Genomic DNA, 22,591 nt, shown 5'->3' on the forward strand with positions numbered 1-22,591 from the left:
GGCCAAAACCCGCAGTGCTGGGCAGGCTGTGAGACGCAGCACTATGTCGGAGCGTGCCTGCTCCTGCTGCCCAGCACCACCAGGAAAGGGCAGCGCGGCCCTGCTCCATAACCAGCAACAACTCCACCACCGGGCCTCGTGGCTCCGTTACAGCCGAGCCCGATGTGCCATTAGAGCCACAGTAAAGATGCAAAAAAGAAGGAAAACCGGCTCGTGTTGGATCAAATGGGAACGAGGTGAGCTGTAGGAATGGAAAAAGCACTCGGCTCCCAGCATCCTCACACACGGATGGACAGGATGGACGGCGAGGCGGTGGCAGGACTCAGCACACAGCGGGCCAGGCCGCCCCTTGGCATCAGCGCTGGGGAATCCCAGCAGGAGCCCAAAATAAAGCCACTCGTTCAAGAGGAGCAAAGTGCGTTATCACCTACGGAGGGAGCTACGGCTCAGCCAGGCCGAGAGCGATTCCAGGGCACGGCAACAGCCAATGAGCTTCAAAGCCTCCCTGCCATAAATAAAGCAGACAAAACACGCCGGTTTCTTCACGAAACCTTCAGGGTTTCGAAGACCACCGACCCGTCCGCAGTGACCGCGGCCCTCAGTGCCACATCTCCACCGCTCCGAGCGCCTCCAGAGACGGTGACACCCCCTGCAGCCCGTGTCAGTGCAGCACCGCTCTCTCGGAGGAGAAACTGTTGCTAACGCCCAACCCGAACCCGCCCTGGCACAACAACCTCAGCCCGTCCGCCCCAGGCTGCAGGGCTCTCCCGCACCGCTCCTTTCGCCCCGACCGCAGCACTCCTCCTCCCTCCCCACCGTCCCGCGGGGTTCCCCCGTACTCACGGCGGGGCCGTCGGCCGTGGTGTAGCGAACGATGACCTGGAAGGGCTGGTGCGGCTGCAAGGCGGCGGGCAGCGACAGCGTCAGTGCCGAGCCGTAGTCGGTGAAGGGATCCACGCGGAAGCCCAGCGGGCAGGAGGCGGCGGGCGGCCGGGCGAACCGCGGCAGCGGCGGCTCCGCCAGCGGCGGGGGCCCGGCGGGCGGCTCCGCGGGCGGCGCGGCGATGCAGGGAGCCGAGAGGAAGGTGGCGGTGCAGGGCGCGGCGGCGGCGGAGCACGGAGGCGGCGGAGGAGCGCAGGGCGGCGGCGGGGGCGGAGGGGGCGGCGGGGCCGGGGCGGCAGAGGAGGAGGAGGAGGAGGAGGAGGAGGCGGCGGCTTCGGCGGGGGAGAAGGCGAAGGAGCAGGGGGCTTCCCCCGGCGGGGCGCGGCGGAAGGCGGCCGAGAGGACGCGCAGAGCCGGGTGCACGTCCAGCACCAAAGCGCAGGGCTGCGGGCGCAGAGCGCACAGTTCCAGCACCAGGCAGCCCGCCAGCGCCCGCGCCTCGGGACGCAGCTCCAGCCCCAGGTGCAGGTGGCGGAGGGCGAAGAGCTGCGAGCTGGAGGCCGACGCCACGTCCGGAGGCGGCGGATCGGGAGGAGGAGGCGGAGGGGCCGGCGGAGCCTCCGGGCCGCCCGCGGAGCCTTTGCGGCAGCAGCACAGGCCGGGCGGCCGCGGGGCCGGAGCCGCCATGGAGCGGCGGAGGAGGAGAGGAGGCGGCCGCTATGTGAAATCCATGGGCGGGCTGGGCAGGAGGGAGGCCCCGGCGACCGGAGCTTGCCGGGGCGGGGAAGGGAGCGCAGGGAGCGCGGGGCCCGGCCCGGAACAGGCCGGGGGGGTGCGTGGGTTGGGCCGCCCCGCCCCGCTCCGCCCCGCCCACCGCCTGCGCGCGCACACGCGCCCGCGCGCCGCCGTTCCGTCCGGTGCGCGCAACGAGAATCGGGCAGCGCGAGGCCGCGTCCGGAGCAGCCGCTGTGCGGCAGAGGGTGTGCGGGCAGCTCCGCGGTGACACGGGACCGTTATTGTGCGGCTGCACACGCTCTCCTTGTAAAGCACTTTCTGCACTCGCCTTTTCCACCCAGTGCCTCTCCCCGTGTCTCAGCCCCCAGCCACCCCTAGAGATAAGCAGCCTTTCCCAGGTTTTGTTCCTAGCAACCTGCTAAGGCTGCCTGCTCTCCCGGGTTCCCTCGAGTGCAGATCACAGCACACAGCCCCAGCACCCCGCGTCTGTCCACGTATCCATCCTCACCAGAGCTCACAGCGAAGTCCCCGAGGGTGCTCAGACTGGCACAGCTTCAGGGCCCGACCTCAGATGTAATTAAGGCCATGGGGAGGCTTTAGCAGCCTCCTACCTCCATTCTGTTGGACGTCCCCAGGAGTGGTAACGCTGCGCTAACCAGACAAGCAGGAACGTGTTCTAAGAGTTCCTGACCTTAGGACAACGAATCAGGATCCGTCACCTGCACGGAACGGATGCAATTCCCAAGGCCCTTGCAGCAAACCTGAAAGCTTGTCTTAAGGTACATCCCTCTCAAGCTGCACATCTGTCGCTCTTGGATCACGTTCACCAACTCAGGAGAGCACAAGTGGCAAGCAGCAGCTCGGTGCAATGACTGCTGAGCGCGGCCCCCCCTCACAGCTATGCTAGCGTTAGTTGGCACCTCCTGAAGAGAGCAGCCTCACTTCGCCTCCCCTCCACTCTGCCTTCCTGTCTCCTTTGTACAGCATTCCTGATTCTGGAGGGTGAGCTTCCTGCCCTTTAGCTTTCTGGGTCACTGCTGGGCAAGGCAAGAGCCAGGGCTGGCATCGGGAAAGCTGAAGGAACTCCCAGCCTGAAAGAAGAAGGAGGACAAGGTCAGTGGCAGCCTTAGGCCACTTCGTGTTCTCTCCCTCCCCCTTAAAAAGCATTCAGACTCCAAGCAATGCTGTTCTACGTGCTGCTGTCCTACGTGCTGCTGTCTTCAGGTCGCAGTCTGAGCTCTGTGAGCAGCATGACTTTACCTGCCGTACTGGCAGGTAGAAATGCTCGCTGCTGAGACTCTGCAGTTGTGTCACATTATAAACAGTAACACACGTAGGTAAACAACGTGAAAACATCTCAGCCTAAGGAAAGCTTTCCTGTATCCCACCCGGCCTCCCCATTGCTATTTGGCTTGAGAACTGACATTATAAACTGCTCCTCTCCGTCCTGCTCAATGCAGACATGCATTGCAAGCCTCCCGCACAAGGAGGGCACGAGTTACCCACTGCAATTGCTTGAAGGAAAATACCCCCCTCTGGAGGAAACAAAGACAAGGCTGTGGTGAGAAGCCAGCCTGCAACGAGCCACACGGGGCTCAGAGAGGTGAGAAGTGATTTCCGCGCTCAGAACAAACCGCTTCAGCCAATAAAACGTACAAAACCCAAAATAGTTTTTTTATTTACTTTTCAGATTTTTGCCTCGGCGAGACATTCTGCAAACATGCTGAGGCTACAAAATGCCCAAGTCGACAAAGACATGCAACGCTGACCACTCAATAAGTCACGGCTATTACAGGAGCGACCATGCCCAGCTGGGCCGCAGGTCCCGTGGGACAGGGATGGCGTACAGTGATCGTGGCAACGCACTACACAGGCCCTAGTAACCTGAGGTAGGTCTCTTCACAGTAATTAAACAACATCCTACACCAGTGTTCCATCCCGATCAGCAGGAACCCGACTAGAGTTCCAGAAGACGTGGAGTGGGGGGGGGCTGTTTCCTTAACAAGTGTGCAATAAAGAAACGGGACTTATTGATGTTGTTTAACCTTAGTATACGTGAGCGGGACAAAGAGTTAGTGTTACTCGTGCCGGTGAAAGCCAACCTAAACCTCTGAGGAGTGTTAGCAGCTTCAAGATAAAGGAGTCAGTCAGCTGGAGCAACTTGGGAAAGGCTTTCCTGCCAGCATACAGGGTAATGGTCGGAACCTTAGTTTGTTACAGATCATTCCATAAACAGTTACATTCTGGTTGCGTTAGATCAGCGAAGCAGAAAGAGCATCAACCCTGCTGATACAGTCAGAAATACTGCATCAGGACACTGAGAAAATACCAGGCCTTAACGTGACCCAGGAGTGGTTTTCCACTCAGGAGGTCACTAAAAACCCTGCTTTGGGAAAGCATTATGGCAAGCAGCAGCCGCTGCCGCGGTGAACATTAGCGATGCTCCAAATAGCTTTGATAAGTTACAATGCAATAGAGTTACACCACAGTGCTCTTCTCCCCTGTGCTAGACGACAATGATGTGACAATAAAGGACACTATTGCAAAGCTTCACTTCCACTCAGACACGCAGAAAATCTGGCACTAGGAAAAGACGACTGTAAGAGACAAAATGGCGTCTGATACAGCCCGGTAACAAAGCCAGATCTCTGGTACCATAAACTGTACAAAAATGATAGAAAAGAATATGCACTGTTATTAATACAGTGCTTATTTTAATATAAAATAAACAGCTTACATTTCCACTGTAAATATAGGCTATATACAGAATTATGTATAGATATAGCTACATGTATAAAGCTTCATTATAGGCCTCTGATACATTTATAACTATGGCTCCCTGAGCCATTTGTAGAGTGCATTTAATAACAAAAACAAATTAGTAACATGATTATGGAATAAATACAGTCATAAAAACATGAGGAATCCTGACACGGGTTTAAAAACTCTCTGGCTTGACATACTGTGCTAAGAAATAAAAGATGAAAAGGCAATAATCTGCTTGGAGGAGGAGGGAGAGCTGGGCCTGCCACAGGCAGGGAGCGTAGCTCTCCAAGATTAAAGTGACTTTGCCCTGAATTTTAGCCCTTGACAGCGACCTTGTTCTCTGCAGCAGCAAACATAGCATAGAAGCGTGAGTTCTCATTGGCCAGAAGGGCAGACGGCGTGTCGAATTCCACTACCTAAAAACAAACAAAGCAGGTAAAGCACGTTAGGTGAAGCCAACAGAAGATGGATTCCCATTCACATCCCCTTGGACTTGTAACATGGCAGTAAAGAAGCCAAAACTTGGCAGTCTTTAGATGAGACAACAGTGAAAGCATCTGCCTTTATGCACACATGCTACAACCAGGGATGCTTTAAACATTATACAGATGCTGGGAGAACCCAGCAGGCAGCAACCTCTGGTGGCTCTGGCAAACTGAAGCAGAGCTATGGCTTTTTGCTTTTGAGACCTTCAAGAGTGTCTCCAAATGTTCCTACGTTTGACTTTAGGTGTTACAGCTTCCAGGTGGAAGCCTGAAAAGCGACTGTCTGTCACACATCAGTTGGGTATCAGAATGCTTTGCAAACTGCTGCCAAGCCGCAGCAGAGAGACTTACATTATTACCCCAAAACTAAACCTCCAAAGAACGATTAGAAACTCTTTAAGGATTCTGGCACCCTGCAGTATTTCCTTAGAATATAAATAAATGTCTCCATCTTTGATCTCATCGTGCTGAGACAATTACTGATGCTCTTGGAGAATTACAATCAAGGATGTGAAGGAACACGGAGATTTTTCTACAGCTGTCCCTTCAGTTTAGCCTGTTCACGTGGCACCACCAGACTGCAGCAGGGACTGAAGCCACAAAAGTCTTTCTGCTTACCTGTCCTTGAGTTAGCACCATGATCCGATCGGAACCCAGTACAGTATGCAGGCGATGAGCAATTGTTAACATAGTGCAGTCTGCAAATGCCTCTCTGATGGTCTCCTGAATCAGTAAGTCGGTCTCTGTGTCCATAGCAGCTGTTGCTTCATCCAGTATCAAAATCTGAAAGTAGTGTATAAACCTGGCTGTTACTTCACAGTAACTCTGTCCCTTCCTGAACACTGAGATGTGCAGAACGGGCTGAATTGCCATCTCCTGGTCACAGGAATCTTTACAGAGTTGTGGTCACAAAGGTAGTTTCGACAAGCACCATTTCCCCCAACACCACGAGTATCTGTTGGTGCCGTTCCTACACCAGTTTGAATAAATCTGACTGGGAAAAAAGGCCATTTCTCAGTGCTACCTCTTTGATATCACCAGCTATTTCTCCCACCAAGAAGCTCACCTTGCAGCGACGCAGCAGAGCTCGAGCTATGCACAGTAACTGCCTCTCTCCAACCGAAAAGTTCTCCCCATTTTCCATTACTTCTGAGTCGAGTTTCATGGGCAGCTGGGCAACCTGTGTGGGAAAGAAGAGAGGGGAAAAAGCTTTAGAGCTGAACAGGCCTTTTGTGCCTCCACGGCACGAGTGTCACAGCAGGGAGACTTGCTGCAGAACGCCTCACAAAGGAGCATTTTAACTTCCATATGAATATACACGTGTGACATTGACACCTGAAATGTCAGTGCAGAACACACGTCTACTCAAGGCACACAGAAAAGCATCATCTTGAAATTCTGCAGATCCTCAAGTCTCCGTGAGGAAGCAATGCTCTGCTGTGCTACGTATTAAAGAGCGCCCCTTTGAAAGGTGGCATTCTCCAAACATCCCATCTCATCTTCATTAGAAATAAAGCATAGCAAAGGAGGGAATAAACTGCAGAGAAATACCTTTACTGGAGGGTCTCTGAATTAGCCCTTAGTAAAACACATAACTTGGAAAGCCGAAACACAAACAGATACCTAACGGACATCACAATACTTACACACTCCTTCATGTGAGTCCTTTCCAAAGCAACCCAGATTTGCTCCTCGCTGTATTGATTGAAAGGATCCAAGTTTGATCTGGAGGGGGAAGCAGAAAGCGTAACCAAGATCTGTTTTTCAGCAGGGAATGGCAAAACAGCGGTGCACTGATTTGTCCAGATGGACAGTTCCCATCTAACACCCCACTGAGAGAATTTCCTTGCCAAGGAAATCAGATGTTCCCACAATATTAGTAGCCCAGAAACTACGGAGTAAAAACAGAAGACAAAAGATGCACAAAATTTCTAGCCAACCTAAAGGAAAAGCAGGAGTTCCACAGAGGATGATCGATGAGATGATGCTACATGGAGTCGCCCACAGCCATTTACCTGTGCTTTTTGCTCTGTTGTAAAAACAGAACAGAAGCCAGAATGCCTTTGTCCTATTCACAAACTAACATCTCTTTCCACTTCAGTACGAGCTGGCAGCTGCCTTTTTCCTTCCTGACTTGTCATGGTGCACTGACCTTACGGTGCCACTGAACAGCACAGGTTCCTGAGGGATTATTGAGAGTTTGCTGCGAAGATCTGCCAAACCAATGTCGTTGATTTTCACTCCATCAATTTTAATGCAGCCTCCAGACAGTTCAACCAAACGAAAGAGTGCCATTCCAAGGGAAGACTTGCCTAAAAATGAGACAGAAAAAAATACCAGTGTAGAAACCAGCATCAGAATCTTAAACATTTGAGACAAGGCAGCATTTGGAAACCTGTTCTTAGTAAGAGTAGTGTTTTAAAATACCCCGAAGCCCTGGTAAACAATGGTGGTAAGTGCTTAGGTTCAGCATTTGAACTTGTAAGCAGTAATAAGTGCATATATAAAAACCCCACTTATGTATGCATGCGAACAGAACCCACCACTGACAGCTCACTGCACCACTCTTAGGCAATTAAGAACCAATGTGTCTGTAGCACACTACTTTAACTCTGCTTGGTGTTTTTCCTTACCTGAGCCTGTCCTTCCCACAATGCCAATCTTCTCCTTGGGTTTGATGGTAAAGGACACTTTTTTCAGTACCAGAGGGAGATTTTCTCGGTACCGCATCTCTGCGTTTTCAAAGACAACTTCACCTTCCTGGGGCCAGTCCAGAGGGGGGGTTTTATTCTTAATTCGAGCAGGAGCTTCCAGGGAAAGAGTCTTTAAAAAGAAAAGGAAAGCTGAGCTCCAGAGACCGCTGGAGATACCCCTTTTCTACACTGCCTATAAAGAGTTCCTGCAGGGGCTGCGTCAGCTGTGGGCATCTGCAGTAACTTAAGTCAGAGGCAGATTAATTGAACTTGGTAAGACACCCACCCTTCCACTTTAGCTTCATTGTAGTTTCAGAGTTTCATAATCAAATGTCTGTCTGGAGAGATGAGTAAGACAAAAACTATTTCAAAAAGCATAACTTATTTGGGATCTAGAATGTGAGCTGGTGACTCATAGAACTCATAACTTTAACCTACGACTGAAGGCCTAGCAGTGATAAACCATCTTAATCCAGTGGAAGGTATCAGGCAGTATTTGGCACATAGTTGCGTGGTACACAGTCTATACTAAGGTGGACCATAGCTGGCTTCCTCTTCTCTTGCCCTAGTGATAAACAAGAAACTCAGCTGAATGCGCTATTGCCCTACCTTGATATAGTGATCAATCCTCTCCACTGACGTGAAGCGAGCTTCTGTTTCTGAAGCGAGTCTGACTGTAAACTGGAACAACCCTGTTAACTGGGTGATGGGAGAGAGAAATTCAGAGAGCTGTGATTAATAGATTATTCAATTGATTTAACTGACTCACCTAAAGGATACTTGATACAAGTACTCTTGTATTGGACCCCTTATATTTCACATCAAGATAATCTTAATTTATGCTTGGAAAGCCAGCAGTTTAGAAAGGTTTCCCCACAAGCAGCAGCTTAAAGTGTAAGTCACCTAAATTCTGTAATTTTATGTTATTGCCACCAGGAGGCAGAAAAGGGCAAACAACAGAACCAATAACCGCTCTGAGCCACCATGCTGACTCTGAACTGACCTCAACCCCCTCACCATTACCCAAAGGTCATCTTTTCCCACTGGTCTGTTATTCTCACTTATTACTGTTAAGTACATTCAATAAGAGAGTAAGTTATGCAGACACTCACTTGCACAGCATATGAGATAGCCAGCCCAGCATAGGCTGGAGGAATCTGGCCGTGCATCAGAACAATCATAAGGCCGGTGGTTGTGATAAGAGCAATGCTGATAATGTCCAGCCGTACAGCCAGCCAGCGCATCGCACAGCTGAACAGGTAGAATGGTGCCTGATTGTCATCAAGGAGCTCCTGATACCTGAAATACATAGAAAACATTCGCATACTTTCCCGAGCCTGCAGTGCTAGAGGAGACCCAGCATTCCGCTATCTGATCATACAATTCAGTTTCACACCAATCACCAATCAGTGCCTTCCTGCTCTATTTCATCTAAGCTGCTGTCTAAGCAGTGCCTTCCCAAAACCTCTGCAACAGTTCTCTCTTGCTCCCATGCTGCTGGTCTCATGACCTTGCACCTGCAATCTGATATCGTTACAGCAGGTTCACATGGGAAGCAAACACCACTCCCAGGAGAGAGGTCTCACTTCCTCTCACTACCAGAGAAAAGCAAACGTAGTCCACGACAAAGTGGATAACAGTCACTTAAATACTTGATAACTGCTGTCTAAGTATACAGGTGCACAGCTCATCAATATACACACAGGGGATTCAGTTAACACGCCAAAAAACTGCCCTCCCCATTATCATTGCCACCCACTGCAGAGAAGCCCAGAAGAGGGCGCTCATCTGGGACTGCAGCTCCGTTCTTACCAATTGGCTATCAGACTGTTTTTCCTTTCCATCCTCTTTCTTGCCCTTCCTCATCTTTTCCCCCCAAAAAGTAATTTTCTCTGTTAGACCCAATGTATGTCACCAGCTACAGATCCCACTAAAGCCTTAATGTTAAGCTGTCACGCTCTACTTTTTACTCCATCACTCTCAGCTAAGCGTTCAGACTGACCTGTGCAGGAATTCCTGTCCTTTGTGGTATGCATGGATGGTGGAGAGACCCTGTATGCTAGATGTAATGTGAGACAGGAACGGAGACTGTGTGATGTTATCCAGACGCTTGAGCTCTCGAATAAAGACTCTGGAAAGAAAAAAAAAAGCACTTTTAAGTACAATGTACAAACACTGTACTGATGCACATATATGTAAAGGGTCCTGCTCCTCTACTAACAGCTCAAAGTATCTCTTCATTCAGTCAAAGCTGCTGAAGCACTTACCTAGACACAGCATGCAGAACCATGAACAGGACAATGAGGGGACCCACTGCCACCAGGAACCAAGGGAATACCCCCGAAATCACCCCCACGCAGAAGAACACGAGGATCACGTTCTGGATGAACATTTCTGCTTGAAACGGCAAACGAACATCCACTGGAAAAGATGAAGGGAAAAGATGAACATTTTGAGGACAGAAGGCTAAAACAACCTGTATAAAGCATTTCAGTCCAGCTGTGCATCATCACTGACAGGAACAGCAATACCTCATGGCTTTTTCAAATGCAAAATGTACGTCGTCACTGAGGTGCTTTTATCTTCTTAAACGCTAGTAGTTTCTCCAATTATTTCCATTAACAGAAATAGCACTGATGCAGCTCTGACCTAAATACCACCTTTCCTGCAAGTGAACTTCACCCTGATACTCCAGGTTCCCCTCCATTAACTGCTAAGAGTCTACATGCAGACTGCAGGTGCAAAAACAGCCGTGCATTTTCTCCTTGTAAGCGGACAGACAGACCCATTATATCAGCTGCCTCCTACAAGCAGAACCCCGGCATGTCCCAATTTCTGCTGAGTCTATTACAAGTACATGCTCATCAAGAGAGACAGGGGTGGAATCCACACTGACATACCTTCATCCATGTCTTTGGAAAACCTGTTGAGAATCCGTCCAGTCGGTGTAGTGTCAAAGAACTTCATGGGGCTACGCAGAATCCGCCTGAAGAGCTCATCGTGGAGCCTTGAGGATGCTCTGAGAGTTCCCTGACAATGCAGCAAATATTAGAGCATTATGAAAAGATGCCTGTCCTTCTGTTACTGCCACTGATCCCGCTTTTACAGGCATGAAAAAAACAACTCTGCCAATTTTCCCTTTTCAATTTTAAGTATAGGTTCTTTTCCTTGCACTTTCAATCAGTGGAAGCAAGCTATTAATTCAGGCGGAAGATTAAGGCAAAGCATGATACGACTCCAAGAGATTACACGATGGAAATCTTACGATCTGTGATCTGACTTTCTCTGGTTCAAAAGTGCCTCTGGGGAAGTCACCAAAAAAACCACAGAGGCAGCAATGTGCCAAAGCAGGGAGGGAGGGGTTGGGATACATGAGAAAAGCACCGGGCAGCGCTGACACTTACCTTTACAAAAACAACACCACGAACAGCTTTCAGAACCAACATTACTGCCATAGACAGAGCGTAGATGCCGGCATAGTAATGCATGTGGGGGTTGTCTTTCATGCTGTTACTTATGACAGTGTCATTCCCCAAAGTCACAGTGGTGTTCTGCAGGAAATTCAAGGTTTCAGTGAATAGTTAAACTAAGGATTAAGCACATATTTATTTCACATGGTAGAATTTAACTGACCCTCCCCTCCCCCCCCCACCAACTGTTTTTGATGCTTCTATTCTAAAGGAAAGTACTTTGGTAATCTTGGACTACTTTAAGCAAGTGGTAGGTGACATGTGCTATTCCTGTGGCATCAAGAACTCCCTACAAGGTTACCTCATTTGATTCCTAATCTCCCATTTCATACCTATCATTTCTTGTCCTCTGCAGAACAACGCTGGATACTCATAAACCACCGGTATTACAGAGGACTATTCACCTTGGATGTGCGTTCATTGCCTCCTTATTAAACATGGTTATTTTCTGCCATGATGCAGGAATTTCTTTAGTAATATGCTGTCATACTTTTTCTTAAGTATATGTAAGGATCTTGTTATTTATTCTAATACTGCTGGCAATGTGCACTATCTATTCTCGGAGTCTATGCTGTTTTTTAAAGCAAAACCCAACCGAACCCAACAGTCATATTTGAATTTTTAAAGGCAACAAGACATGCAATCAAAGCCCCTATAATGGGAAAAGTCCCAAACAATCTTCAGTGATTATATTCTTCAAAGCAACTCTCCAAAGTCACTTGGCTTAAAGCCATAAACCATAAGCAGATGACCCTGCTAGATTGTAAGGTCACATTCAAACAAAAGGCAGCACTAAAACTAACAATTCTTCCTGCAGCTTGTTGGCCTCTTTCACATTTTCACTTCCTTCTCTTTGACAAACTACGACAAGGAACGAGAGGGCAGCATAAAACCCCATGAGCTATCGTAGCTTTTTCATTACTGGAGCCCTCATTCTTGAGATGAGCTCTCTAGCAAGATCACCTCTTGGGGAGCCTCACAACTTACTTAAGTTAGGAAGCCCCATTCGGTCTCCTGGGACTGCTTAGTCTGAGAGCAATTCCCTCGGCCATTAAATAAAAGAGAACTGAAATGCTATTTATCTTACTCCGCTGCCTTGCTTGATCCAGAAACTCAGCCACCAGTTGCTAAAAGCCGTACTGCCCACATTCAGCACAAACAGTGCCATTATCACAAGGAATGCAAAGGGGCCTCCAGCTGCCTGAATGTAGATGCCGTAAACAGACCAGGGGACAGAGCCTTTGCCTTTCTCTTCCAACTGAACCAGCTGGCCTATGAAACAAAAGAGGAGAAAGGAGGAGTGAGTCTGTGAGTCTGTGAACATATACAAAACAAAAGTTGCTTCCACGCGGTACAGCATGCTTCAGAAACAGTCATTATTTAATATGTGGAACACAATGGTTCAGTTTTTCAAACAGTCACAATTCTTCTGCAGAATCGTTCGAGTCTGAAAAGCTTAAACAGCGCAGACTTGAACACTATGAGCCTCACCATGGCTTTTAAAGTCCTGCTAAAGGTCAAAGTTAACATTAAACAGATAACCCCACAACAAAGGTCAGAACTTCAGATTCTTTCATATGTAAACATCATGTCCTGCCTAGGAATGTGCAAGTGCCAAGCTATACACACTGCCCTCTTCAGATAAGAGAGGTGGTGCTGGAGACAGAGTACTGTGAACTCCTTCACACCACTGGCACTTGATCTGTGGCAGACTGATTAAACTTCTAATCACTGTGCTGGCACCAACACTGAATGAACTAATGAATGCTCTCTGCCCACTGCCTGAGTCCCATCAACCACAACGAGCCACCGGGACTTGAGGGAGCTTTCAAAAACCTAAGAGGCACGTTCATAACATAGTTTGAAAGCAAATGTTTTGAGCTTATTAATGTATGAAATAACTGCAGTACAAAACTTAACTACGTAGTTACCCTCTTCCTTCTTCACAACCTTCTCCTTCTTCACAGAGCCTGCTTTGGTACCTTTATCCTGGGGTCTTTTCAGTGAACTGTTTGTGTTCTTCTTTACATTAATCTGTAAGAAAACAGTGACAAAACACACAGGAATGATTTTCTTTTACATTTTCACAGCTGAACCAAAAGTTCTTCTTAATAAGCTGCCTCCAGAACATAAGGGCTTTCAGTAGCATTACACTGATTTCAGGGGAGATATAAATTTTGCTGTTATTATGGATAATCACCAACTCTGGTGGATTCAATTCTCCTCCTCTATTCACCTGAACTGCTACAAATCTGTACTGCTGGTGTGCAAGGCTTAGCTTTAAACAGCTCTGGAAATGTATGCATGCATGGTAGAAGAACTGTACCTCTACTACAGAGAGATGCAATCCCCCACATCCCTTGGAAAAATAACCTACAATGTTATTCAGAGGCTTTGTTTTCCCCAAATGCTCTCTCTAGTCTTTTTCTCAGGAAAGCTCTCATGAAACATCTCTAAGGACAAAGTCAGGCTGCCAGAAATCAGATGTCCAAATGCTCAACTGCTCACACAACTGCTGTTCTAAACCTGGCCATATCCCCACAGAATGGAAACAACTGTGTTCAGAGGCGGCTCAGTTTAACAGAACCCCCCCCACATCTTTGGGATCGTTGGTCATCTCCCCACACCACACGTGACAAGAGACACCTGGCATGTATCAAACCACAGCGAATCCAGCCCCACCATCCCTTTCTTCTTATCCTGCAAGGAATGCAAATCAACGCTCTCTCTGTGAGCTGGTGTTTATAGAGAGACAGCGAAGGTCACCAAGCATGTGAGCTGGAAAATCTCACATGAACTGTCATTACATTAATCTTAAAACAGCAGAACTATCATCTTCAAGTCTCACAACGGATACACAGAGCAGTGTGTGACATTCCTTTGCTTCTTTCACCAAGATCTCACAGGAGAAATTTCCACTGAGCACCTTGAATCTGCCTTCTCTCTGCCTTCTCTCTGAACTGCAGGGGTTGGAAGGGACCTCAAAGACTGACTCAGTTATCACTTCTTTCTAATGCCTGAAACTTATGAGTAAGGATTCCTTCATCAATTAAAAAAATAGGCTGATGAAATACTTGTGTTTCTTACTGCAGAGAACAACTACAAGAAGCAAACAGGACAGAAGTGGGAAAAATTAAATAACTGAACACCTAAATGTATGTCTGACTGAATGGAGACAAGAAGCTTCCCTCTCTGAGCACCACCAGAGGAAACGATTTCTTTCATCTTCAACTCATGAGCTCACTGGCAGAGTCCTCTCTATTATACATTTCTCTAAGAGCTGTGATTGCAAATACAGTGTGATAAAGCACAGATGATTCCACCAGAATAATACTGGTCAGACCAATACACGAAACCATTTCTCCATTTCACTGGAGAAATCAGAGTACTTTAAAATGGAAACACAAGTACCTCAATATGTGGTGTTTCTCCCAGCTGGAGGCTATTAAAAATGGTTGCGTAGTCCCCACTTAAATTCATTAACTCCTCGTGACTTCCTCGTTCAGTAATGCAACCTTCTTTCATGAAGACCACTTCATCACAGTCAACAAGATACTGCAGAGAACAGCAGCAAGAACGAGTCTTTATCACTGTGTCTAATAAAGAATTAGATCATACTCTGTGCACACTTGCAAAGCTAGATTATAAAGCTAAAGTACACATCCTATAGAGACAGAGTTGTGCTATAACAAGTTGGGGCACAGTAATCTCCGGTATAAAGGTAACTGACTAGACAGCATTACAGGGGAGTCCAAGAAAGCAAGCATGAGAGATGTAGTTAGTACCTGAAGCTGATGAGTGATGAAAAGGACGGTCTTCGACTTCAAGTGCTTCCTTATTGCACTGTTAAAAATGTGATTTCCAACATGAGCATCTAAGGCACTAAGGGGATCATCAAGGATGTAGATGTCCCTGTCACTGTACAGGGCTCGAGCCAGACTGATTCTCTGACGCTGTCCTCCACTCAGATTAGCTCCTCGTTCACCGATCTGTACAGACAGAAGCTCGTTATTTTATTTCTATGGCACTGTGATGCAGATATTCAGAACTCAAGAGATGACTGGAATGAAGCAGACCACAACATTCTGTCTTTACATAAAGCACGTACACATATACACCATAGCATGATACGTACATTCTATAGTTTAAGTGTCTACACCTTTCTGAAGCGCACTACACAGTATAATTCAAGGTTACAATGCTTGAAGTGTTGCAGTACTTTTTTTGCTCAGCTATTTTAAATCAAGTTCAAATAGGTCTTGTTTAGGCAGCAAAATTTACAACACAATGAACAACTCCCACATTGGTAACTTCTCAGCACTACTCTCAATAGCTTTGGTGCTCAAAGTGTACTCAGCAGCCTGGCTTATATGCGTACCATTATTATGATGTTCCCCCTCACTCCAGTTCAGCAAACTAAAATTCTACTTTTATTTTTTCGCAGCTACTAAGTAGTTTATTATAAGCAAAGTTTATACCTCTGTCAGGTCCCCATTTGGAAGGATGGCTAGGTCAGGTCTTAGACAGCAACCATTCAACACAGTATTATATCTAAAGAACATGGATTAGATAAATAATAAGAACACTTTTCTTGTCCCCAAAGTATCTAGCTAGCACAGCATTATTTCACTTTCTACACTATTAGCAGACATTCCACCAGCCTTAAGCAAATGATCTGCCTTGGATTCCCAAGAGAAAGCTTTGGATAATAATCTATTATCAACTTCTCATGTCCTGGAAAGGTAAGAAGGCAATTTATTTTCAAGGATTGCTAGCACTGGTCCCAAGGGTGGCCTCCACTAGAAGAAGGTCACAAAGGTGCCCAAACATAGCAAACAGGAGTCATTGTACATAAAGAGGGCAAGGGCAGGACAGCAAGAGCAAATGTCATTTCCGTGCTGCTCCACAGTGGCTGCTGCCAGCAGAGGTCAGATGGTACTCTAGCATAAGCACAGCCCTCACTGCAGATGAGCAGTGACAGCCATCAGCCACAGCAACCACACATGAGAGATTCGGGTTCTTAAATGAATCTTAAAGTGAGTCTAAAAGACAGATTTCTAAAAGCAGTGGTAGGTTTTAACTGCAGCACACTCTGCATTAAGTTTTCCTTCACTCGGGCCAAGAATTACTAAGCTTTCATGAAAAAAAAAAATCAGCAAACATTTCTGACAAACCTTTCTTCATCATATTCCTTGCCAAAAAGAATGTTGTCCCGAAGCGTAGCATTGAGAATCCAGGCCTGCTGGGCCACATACGCAAATGTTCCACTTACTGCAATGCTACCCTCCAACAGGGTCATCTGGAATTCAAAACCATGAAATTATGCCAGGCCATACCTACAGATAGTCTCCTACACAGTGTAAATGAGCAAAATGGGAGATAAGAAGAGTAGAAGTAAAAAAAACATCTCACCTGTCCTAAAATTGCTGAAATAAGTGAAGTTTTTCCACTCCCCACACTGCCACAAATTCCAACAAGTTTTCCCTAGACAGAAAAACAACACATGTATGGTAGTCATTATTCTCATTACTTACATTCTCCAGCCCTTTCAGAACTACCTTTTTATCTCAGAGATTAAAGCCAGACAGTATCGACAGCTGAAAAAGGGCAAAATAAAAACGCAAGTGAGTCGATGTTCTGATGTTCTCATTCTCCACAAACACTGAATACTATTCCACTGTGGACTAAAAGCAGAGGAACTCCACAGGTGAAAAGGAATGCATCTTAAGATCAGTTTCCTTCGGATTGAGCCTGATAGAAGCCCAGGCCCAGAAAATAATGCACTCAGCCAAACGTTCTGAGGCCTGCCTGAACAGAATACAACAAGATGCTCCTGAGAGCCTGGTTTTCAAAGTCCTCCCACCATCTTCACTGGGTGACAGATCAGATTAAATAATATCTGTGTGTCTTAGAAAACAAATAAGGACATGACAGCAGAGAAAAGAAAAGCTCACGGATAAATGAAAGGTTTCATATCATTGATTTACAACCTGGTCGATCTGATAAGAAAAAACAAAGAGGGCAGGTCCGAACAAAAAGCAGGTGTTAGGAAACAGGCGTCCATTAGAAATCTCAGACTCTAAGACACAATTTGCTAAGAACCACAGGCCAGGAAAAAGCTGGAATCAAGTCACTATGAAGCATTTATCTGCAATAAAATGGGTGGGCTGATTCAGAAAAGCTATTTTTCTTCCTTCTGTTAAAAAAAATAAGCAGACAAAAGGGGGAACCGTAGCTGCTCTTGTACTCGTAAAAGATACCATGTATTAACTGAGAGTTTTAGTTTGTACATGCTTTTACCTGTCTTGGAATGAGGAACCCAACTGTCTCTCGAAAACCTTTGTCCTTCTACTGCATACAAATTCTCAGTGGATTAATTGCACATTTTTCAATTAAAATCTACCACTGCATTCTATTAGAACACTTAATCAACTAAGACACTCGCTCAGAATATAGCTGAAATCCTGTGACAAATGGCTGCTGGAATGATCCATCCACCAATACCTCACCTACACTTCTCCGCTGCTTCCTTAAGTTCAGTAGCTCAAGTACAGTACTGACAGCTACAGACAGCAAAACCACGATACGAAGACAACATACCCTGCTGTGCTCCATAGGCTGCTTTGCAAAGATCTAGTTTGCTAAAACGATACAGCTGTTCATATCAAGACCAGACACTGCTTCCTAGATACTGCAGTTGCCATGGATTTAAAAGGAGTGCACAAAAGTAATAGGCTTCATTTCACGTTCTTTATTCCAAAGGACAGCTAAACACGAGGCCTTCTAAGAGCTCACATTTCCTCCTTTCTTCTCTTACCTCTTCTATCTCCAAGTCAATGTTATACAGAGTCCTCTGAAGCCGAAGGTTAACCAGGTGGATGATTCTGCTCTCCTCTTCGGGGCTAGGATGGTCATCACTGTCCACTAGAAGATGGCCCTTCTGTTCTGCCAGCACAGCTTGCTGTCCCTCATTCTGCAGCTTCATTTTCTCTTTCTTGCCCTTGGTTACTTTCTTGTCTTTTTTCACTTTGGGGGTCAACTTTGGTGAGCTCTGGACGCTGGCGTGGGAGAAGTCCCAAGCCAAGGTAGCATTTTTCACCTCTATCGCGGTGTGAGGATTGGCTGGTTTTTTCTTTATCATATGAACCTCTTCCATTAGAAATAAACTCTGATAGGAGTTGTGAGAGAGGTGTAAAGATGAGACACCTGATCAAGACTGGGAGACAAGCCTATGGCACACTCACGCAGCAAAACACATCAGGCTATATAGTGGGAGAAAGCTGAAGAGCAAAAGGTAGCTCATTAGTGTAAACTAACTCCAGGTGTGCTAAGTGGCTGGGGCATTCCTGGATGTGGTGGAAGTGCTTAGATACACCAAGACTTTCAGAGAATTGCAATGATCTGGGTGCTTTATGAGTCAGCCTCATCCTATTCAGACTGCTTACAACTGCAGCTTTGTAATGTCCAGATACAAAACACATGAATAGAATGCACGGGTTGAAAAGGAGAGGTCACCGTGACAGAAAGTGACTGACTTGTCCTGAGCTCCAGCTTAGGACAGAAGGAGATGGAATTACTTTTATCTCCAGCTTTAATCCTTCACCTCTTCTGCTGGGAGAATGTTATCACTCACAAATTTAGCTGATCTATGCTGGGCTGCTTGATAATAAGCAAGCCATCAGGTCCATTGCATCATGTCTTCCACCACATCCATCAGTACTTACAATCAACACAGATGAAAAATGTATATATATATATATATATTTTTACACAGTTTAGTTAAAAATGAGAATCATTTTATCTTATATGACTTCTGTTCTAGACTAAGAAGCCCTAGTGATTACAGATGTCTCAGCTGTCAGACATATTTACTCTTGAGATTGCCCTGCCCCAAATCATATGTTCATAAGAAAGCCCATACATTTACAAAGCCAAAACATCAGTTACATTTTCAGCGTGCTATTGGAGTATCCCTACCTCATGTTACACTCCTTACACAAGTTAAGCTTCCTCTCTTCTCCGCATCCCCCCAAAATTCCCTTCAGTACAACTGTACTTAGGAAAACTTGCTTTGGGATGAATCAGTTAAAAGATTAAACAAAAAAACACTCAGAAATAATGGGATCTCTCAACCATTCCATAGATTCCATTCTTTTATGGCTATATTTTTCACATCTAAAGTTGTTCCACGAATGCATTACACAATCTATATATCTTCTGTGGAAGCCTGTATGGAAATTTCTGCAACGTGCAATATTACTGTGCACCGATGTCTACAACAAGGCAACATAAAGGCTGGCCCTCTGAGTGCATACTGAACTACCCAGTGTACTCACAGGGGTTAAAGGATGAGACTGGATTGTTTCTGTTATCTGGGTTTAATTTGCTGCCATATATATATGTATATTTTTAAGTCAGGTCACAACTACATTTATTCATATAATGAAGCTGTTTTTTTGAGTCACAATTTGCTCTGGAAATACAAAAATCTGTTTTTCATGACTACAAATAAAACCCTCATCGCTTGTGCAAAGCATGCTGATGTACCACGTGACACTTCCAAAAACAGTTTCACAGGCAAAACGTGAACTTTCCCTGCAGACAAGTTGCATTGCCTTTTCATGTAGATGGTCTTACAAGAGACTGCAAGGATTATTATTCTGTGAACCATCTAGCTTCATATTCCATCTTCAACAGTGACCAACAGCAAAATCCTGAAATCATTAAGTAAGTCTATTTTCCTTCCCACAACAGTACTGCCTTTAGGCTCTAACGCTCCCTTGACTGGGTTTCTATCCCTTCTGCAGAGTAATAATAACCTGGAGTGCTAAGTATACAGAAAAAAACTCATTGTACAGCAAAACAGCACTGTCCTCAAAGAGTTCTCTTAGAATCTATTATACACATACAACATTCCACACTTACAGTTAAAACAGCAAAGCTAAAGGCCTGCTTACCTTAAATCTGTCAACAGAAACAGATGCCTCAGATAGAGACTTCACTGAGAAAGGTGTTACTTTTAGAGCGAAAGTCATCGAATTAAAGACAGTGACCACTGTGAATGCCTAAAAACAAAACAAGTCAGAATCACATTGGGATGTAACACACTGAATAAACAATTGCAACCTTCTAAAGGTTGAGCTGCCATAGCAGAAAGTTAAAGCCACAGGGAAGACCCACAGACCAAGAACAACCCTTTAAAGATTCAGAATGCTCTGGAGTGGTAGAAAGCAGAACTTTGTAACAAATCACATCTTCAGTGTTTGTAGATCCACAGAACATAGCAGATGGCAAATTCTGCATCAGCCTATTACTTGTGGAGACCTGTGTCCAAAGTCTGTTTTAAGTCACCAGGGAGGACAGATCTGTGCTGGTTCCATACAAACACACTATGAAACTGAAACATCCAGTCATCCCAATGTTGCATCTGAATAGTGGAAAGGAGCGTTGATTCGCACCCATCTTAACAGCAGCCCTGAAGGTCAGGGCTGGAACAGTATGGAACATTTTCTGTGCAAAATACAAGACTACATTTGCTGCTGTCGCACCCGTCAGATGTTCACTTCTGTCAGCCCAGCCAGGGGGGCACAGAACAAAAAACAGGCTGAAGAAAAATGGTCCGACAGAAAACTTACTGTAGCAGTGCAATAGGGAATGTCTTCAACATTGCAATTAACTAACCACCTACCTGAGCTGCTGTAAGATCATAGCCAAGTATCATGTGGACAGAAAAGGTCACCACGCTGGCAATGACTACAACTATGGGAGCCACTCCCACAGTGATGCTCTGGAAGTAGCCCGCACGCTCCAAGATTTTACGCTCTTCCTCACGAATTTCTAGAAATATAAATAGCAGAACTGAGCTTGGAGTATTTATCAGAGGAGCACACACACAACATGCACTGTCACAGCATAGGATGATCCCACACTAAGCAATGGGACATCAGCACAACAGGATACATTTATAAGTTGCGTGAACTCACTTTGAACGTTCTGAGAAAACGGTTTGACCCAGGCATACATTTTAATGAACTTAATGTAATTAAGAACTTCGTTCATCTTCTGCACACGTTCATCTGTTGTTGATACACATTTTCTTCTGAAATAAGCAGTGAGGCGCGATACAAACATCTGAAACAAAAAGTTTATTATCCAATATTAGTATAACTCAGAAGGAGCTTATTTTACAGCTGAGCAGAAATGGAAACAGGAGCAACTAAGCATGAGCACACTCCTCCCAGGTGCAGCACTTCTCAATGCCTTTCATTGAACTCAACAGTGAAACGCTCTTGGCTGAAGCATGTAAAGTTCAGCCCCCATACACAAGATGTCCAACCTCTGCCTGAACACTGCAGTTTAATTCAGCTATGAGTATTTACCTGGAAGTCCAATCTATCAGCTTCCCTATTTTCATGGTGTTGGGTTTTTTTTCCTATCACTGTGAGTTTCCTGTTTCTCACATCATCTTAAGGAACACCTTCAATAACATACAGTGCCAAAAACAGCCTTAACTTAACACAGGTCAACACCTTCTGTTCAGAACCATGCGTATGTCTGGCCTAAGAAAAATGAAGTGGGTCTTAACCCTTTTCAACTTACCATCGCTGGGTAGAAAAGGATGAAGACAGCAGAGCCCAAGAAGCCTGTTGGGCCCAGGATAATTACATTGTAAACCATTCCTAAGATGGCCACAATGGGGCCCCCAGCCAACAAACTGCCAACTGCTGCAGCTTCAAACATCCTTTGACCGTCATTGGAACACACATTTATGAGCTGAAAAATACATGCAACAGATGATATAGATTTAAAGCACGGTTCGTTCTCAAAGGAATATATCGCGTACCCCTTTACCGCCCAGCTACTTCTGAAGCGATACTGCAGCTTACCTCGCCAAGAGACTTCTCCTTGATGTTCTTCAGCTTGAGAATTTTCTTAAATGCCATTGTGAGGATAGCTCCACGCAGTCTAACCCCCGTGCGGTAGTTCAAGGCCCACGTTAGCGCGAGGGACCAAGACCGCACTATTTCCGTCATAAAGATGCCAAAAACTAAAAACAAGCTGTACTGCAGGTTGGCCTCACTCTGTTGGGTATACTCCAAAAGATGTTTCACAACGAACGCCTACAGGAAGAAATGCAAGCTTGCGTGAACACCCCATCATCCCAGAGGACCATGCAACAACTTTATGTTAAGTTAGAAATAAGCAGGCTACTTTGCTTTTAAAAGAGCCATTTGAAATAGAAAGCGTCTTCTTTCCAGAAGTAAAAGATGACAACACAAGGAGCACCGCAACAAAGCCCTGCTGAGAGCCGAGTGCCGAGTCAGATTCATTAAGAGAGTTCAATTGGAACCACGTTCCTTGCAGCACACTTCTAATCCCGTGTCTTCTAACTTAACATAAATCTGTCAGTTAGCTGAAAGCAATGCATTGTCATATAGAAGAGTCTTAAATTATAGTCACTACTTATACATCTGAGCACATTAAAAAAACAAAAACAAAAACATTCCTTTACGTGACATTAAGACCTTTTTACTTTATCTTTGGTTTGCTTCAAACGTGC

General features: G+C 45.9%; 1 protein-coding gene across 2 annotated transcripts in view; it reads right to left on the bottom strand.

Annotated features, from left to right (window-relative positions):
* ABCC5 (ATP binding cassette subfamily C member 5) overlaps window positions 1-22,591 on the bottom strand; it is a 52,360-nt gene that overhangs the window by 12,212 nt on the left and 17,557 nt on the right. The window contains exons 6-30 of one of the 2 annotated variants that reach the window (XM_072344514.1): window positions 21,918-22,151; window positions 21,631-21,804; window positions 21,015-21,162; window positions 20,720-20,868; window positions 19,989-20,096; window positions 17,849-18,199; window positions 16,444-16,515; window positions 16,206-16,330; window positions 15,510-15,582; window positions 14,817-15,020; window positions 14,443-14,586; window positions 12,963-13,065; window positions 12,119-12,303; window positions 10,966-11,112; window positions 10,462-10,591; window positions 9,829-9,982; window positions 9,564-9,692; window positions 8,674-8,860; window positions 8,171-8,260; window positions 7,502-7,691; window positions 7,021-7,180; window positions 6,515-6,593; window positions 5,935-6,048; window positions 5,487-5,651; window positions 4,716-4,799 (exon numbers count right to left, since the gene is read on the bottom strand). In XM_072344514.1, coding sequence (XP_072200615.1) covers window positions 4,716-4,799; window positions 5,487-5,651; window positions 5,935-6,048; window positions 6,515-6,593; window positions 7,021-7,180; window positions 7,502-7,691; window positions 8,171-8,260; window positions 8,674-8,860; window positions 9,564-9,692; window positions 9,829-9,982; window positions 10,462-10,591; window positions 10,966-11,112; window positions 12,119-12,303; window positions 12,963-13,065; window positions 14,443-14,586; window positions 14,817-15,020; window positions 15,510-15,582; window positions 16,206-16,330; window positions 16,444-16,515; window positions 17,849-18,199; window positions 19,989-20,096; window positions 20,720-20,868; window positions 21,015-21,162; window positions 21,631-21,804; window positions 21,918-22,151 — 3,699 coding nt within the window. Of the gene's footprint in view, window positions 1-843; window positions 1,724-4,715; window positions 4,800-5,486; window positions 5,652-5,934; window positions 6,049-6,514; window positions 6,594-7,020; window positions 7,181-7,501; window positions 7,692-8,170; window positions 8,261-8,673; window positions 8,861-9,563; window positions 9,693-9,828; window positions 9,983-10,461; window positions 10,592-10,965; window positions 11,113-12,118; window positions 12,304-12,962; window positions 13,066-14,442; window positions 14,587-14,816; window positions 15,021-15,509; window positions 15,583-16,205; window positions 16,331-16,443; window positions 16,516-17,848; window positions 18,200-19,988; window positions 20,097-20,719; window positions 20,869-21,014; window positions 21,163-21,630; window positions 21,805-21,917; window positions 22,152-22,591 lie in introns of those variants that run through there. The other variant, XM_072344513.1, reaches the window with a different exon arrangement.

The sequence above is a fragment of the Excalfactoria chinensis genome, chromosome 9 (genome assembly GCF_039878825.1).
Source record: "Excalfactoria chinensis isolate bCotChi1 chromosome 9, bCotChi1.hap2, whole genome shotgun sequence".
In the NCBI taxonomy this organism is placed as follows: domain Eukaryota; kingdom Metazoa; phylum Chordata; class Aves; order Galliformes; family Phasianidae; genus Excalfactoria; species Excalfactoria chinensis.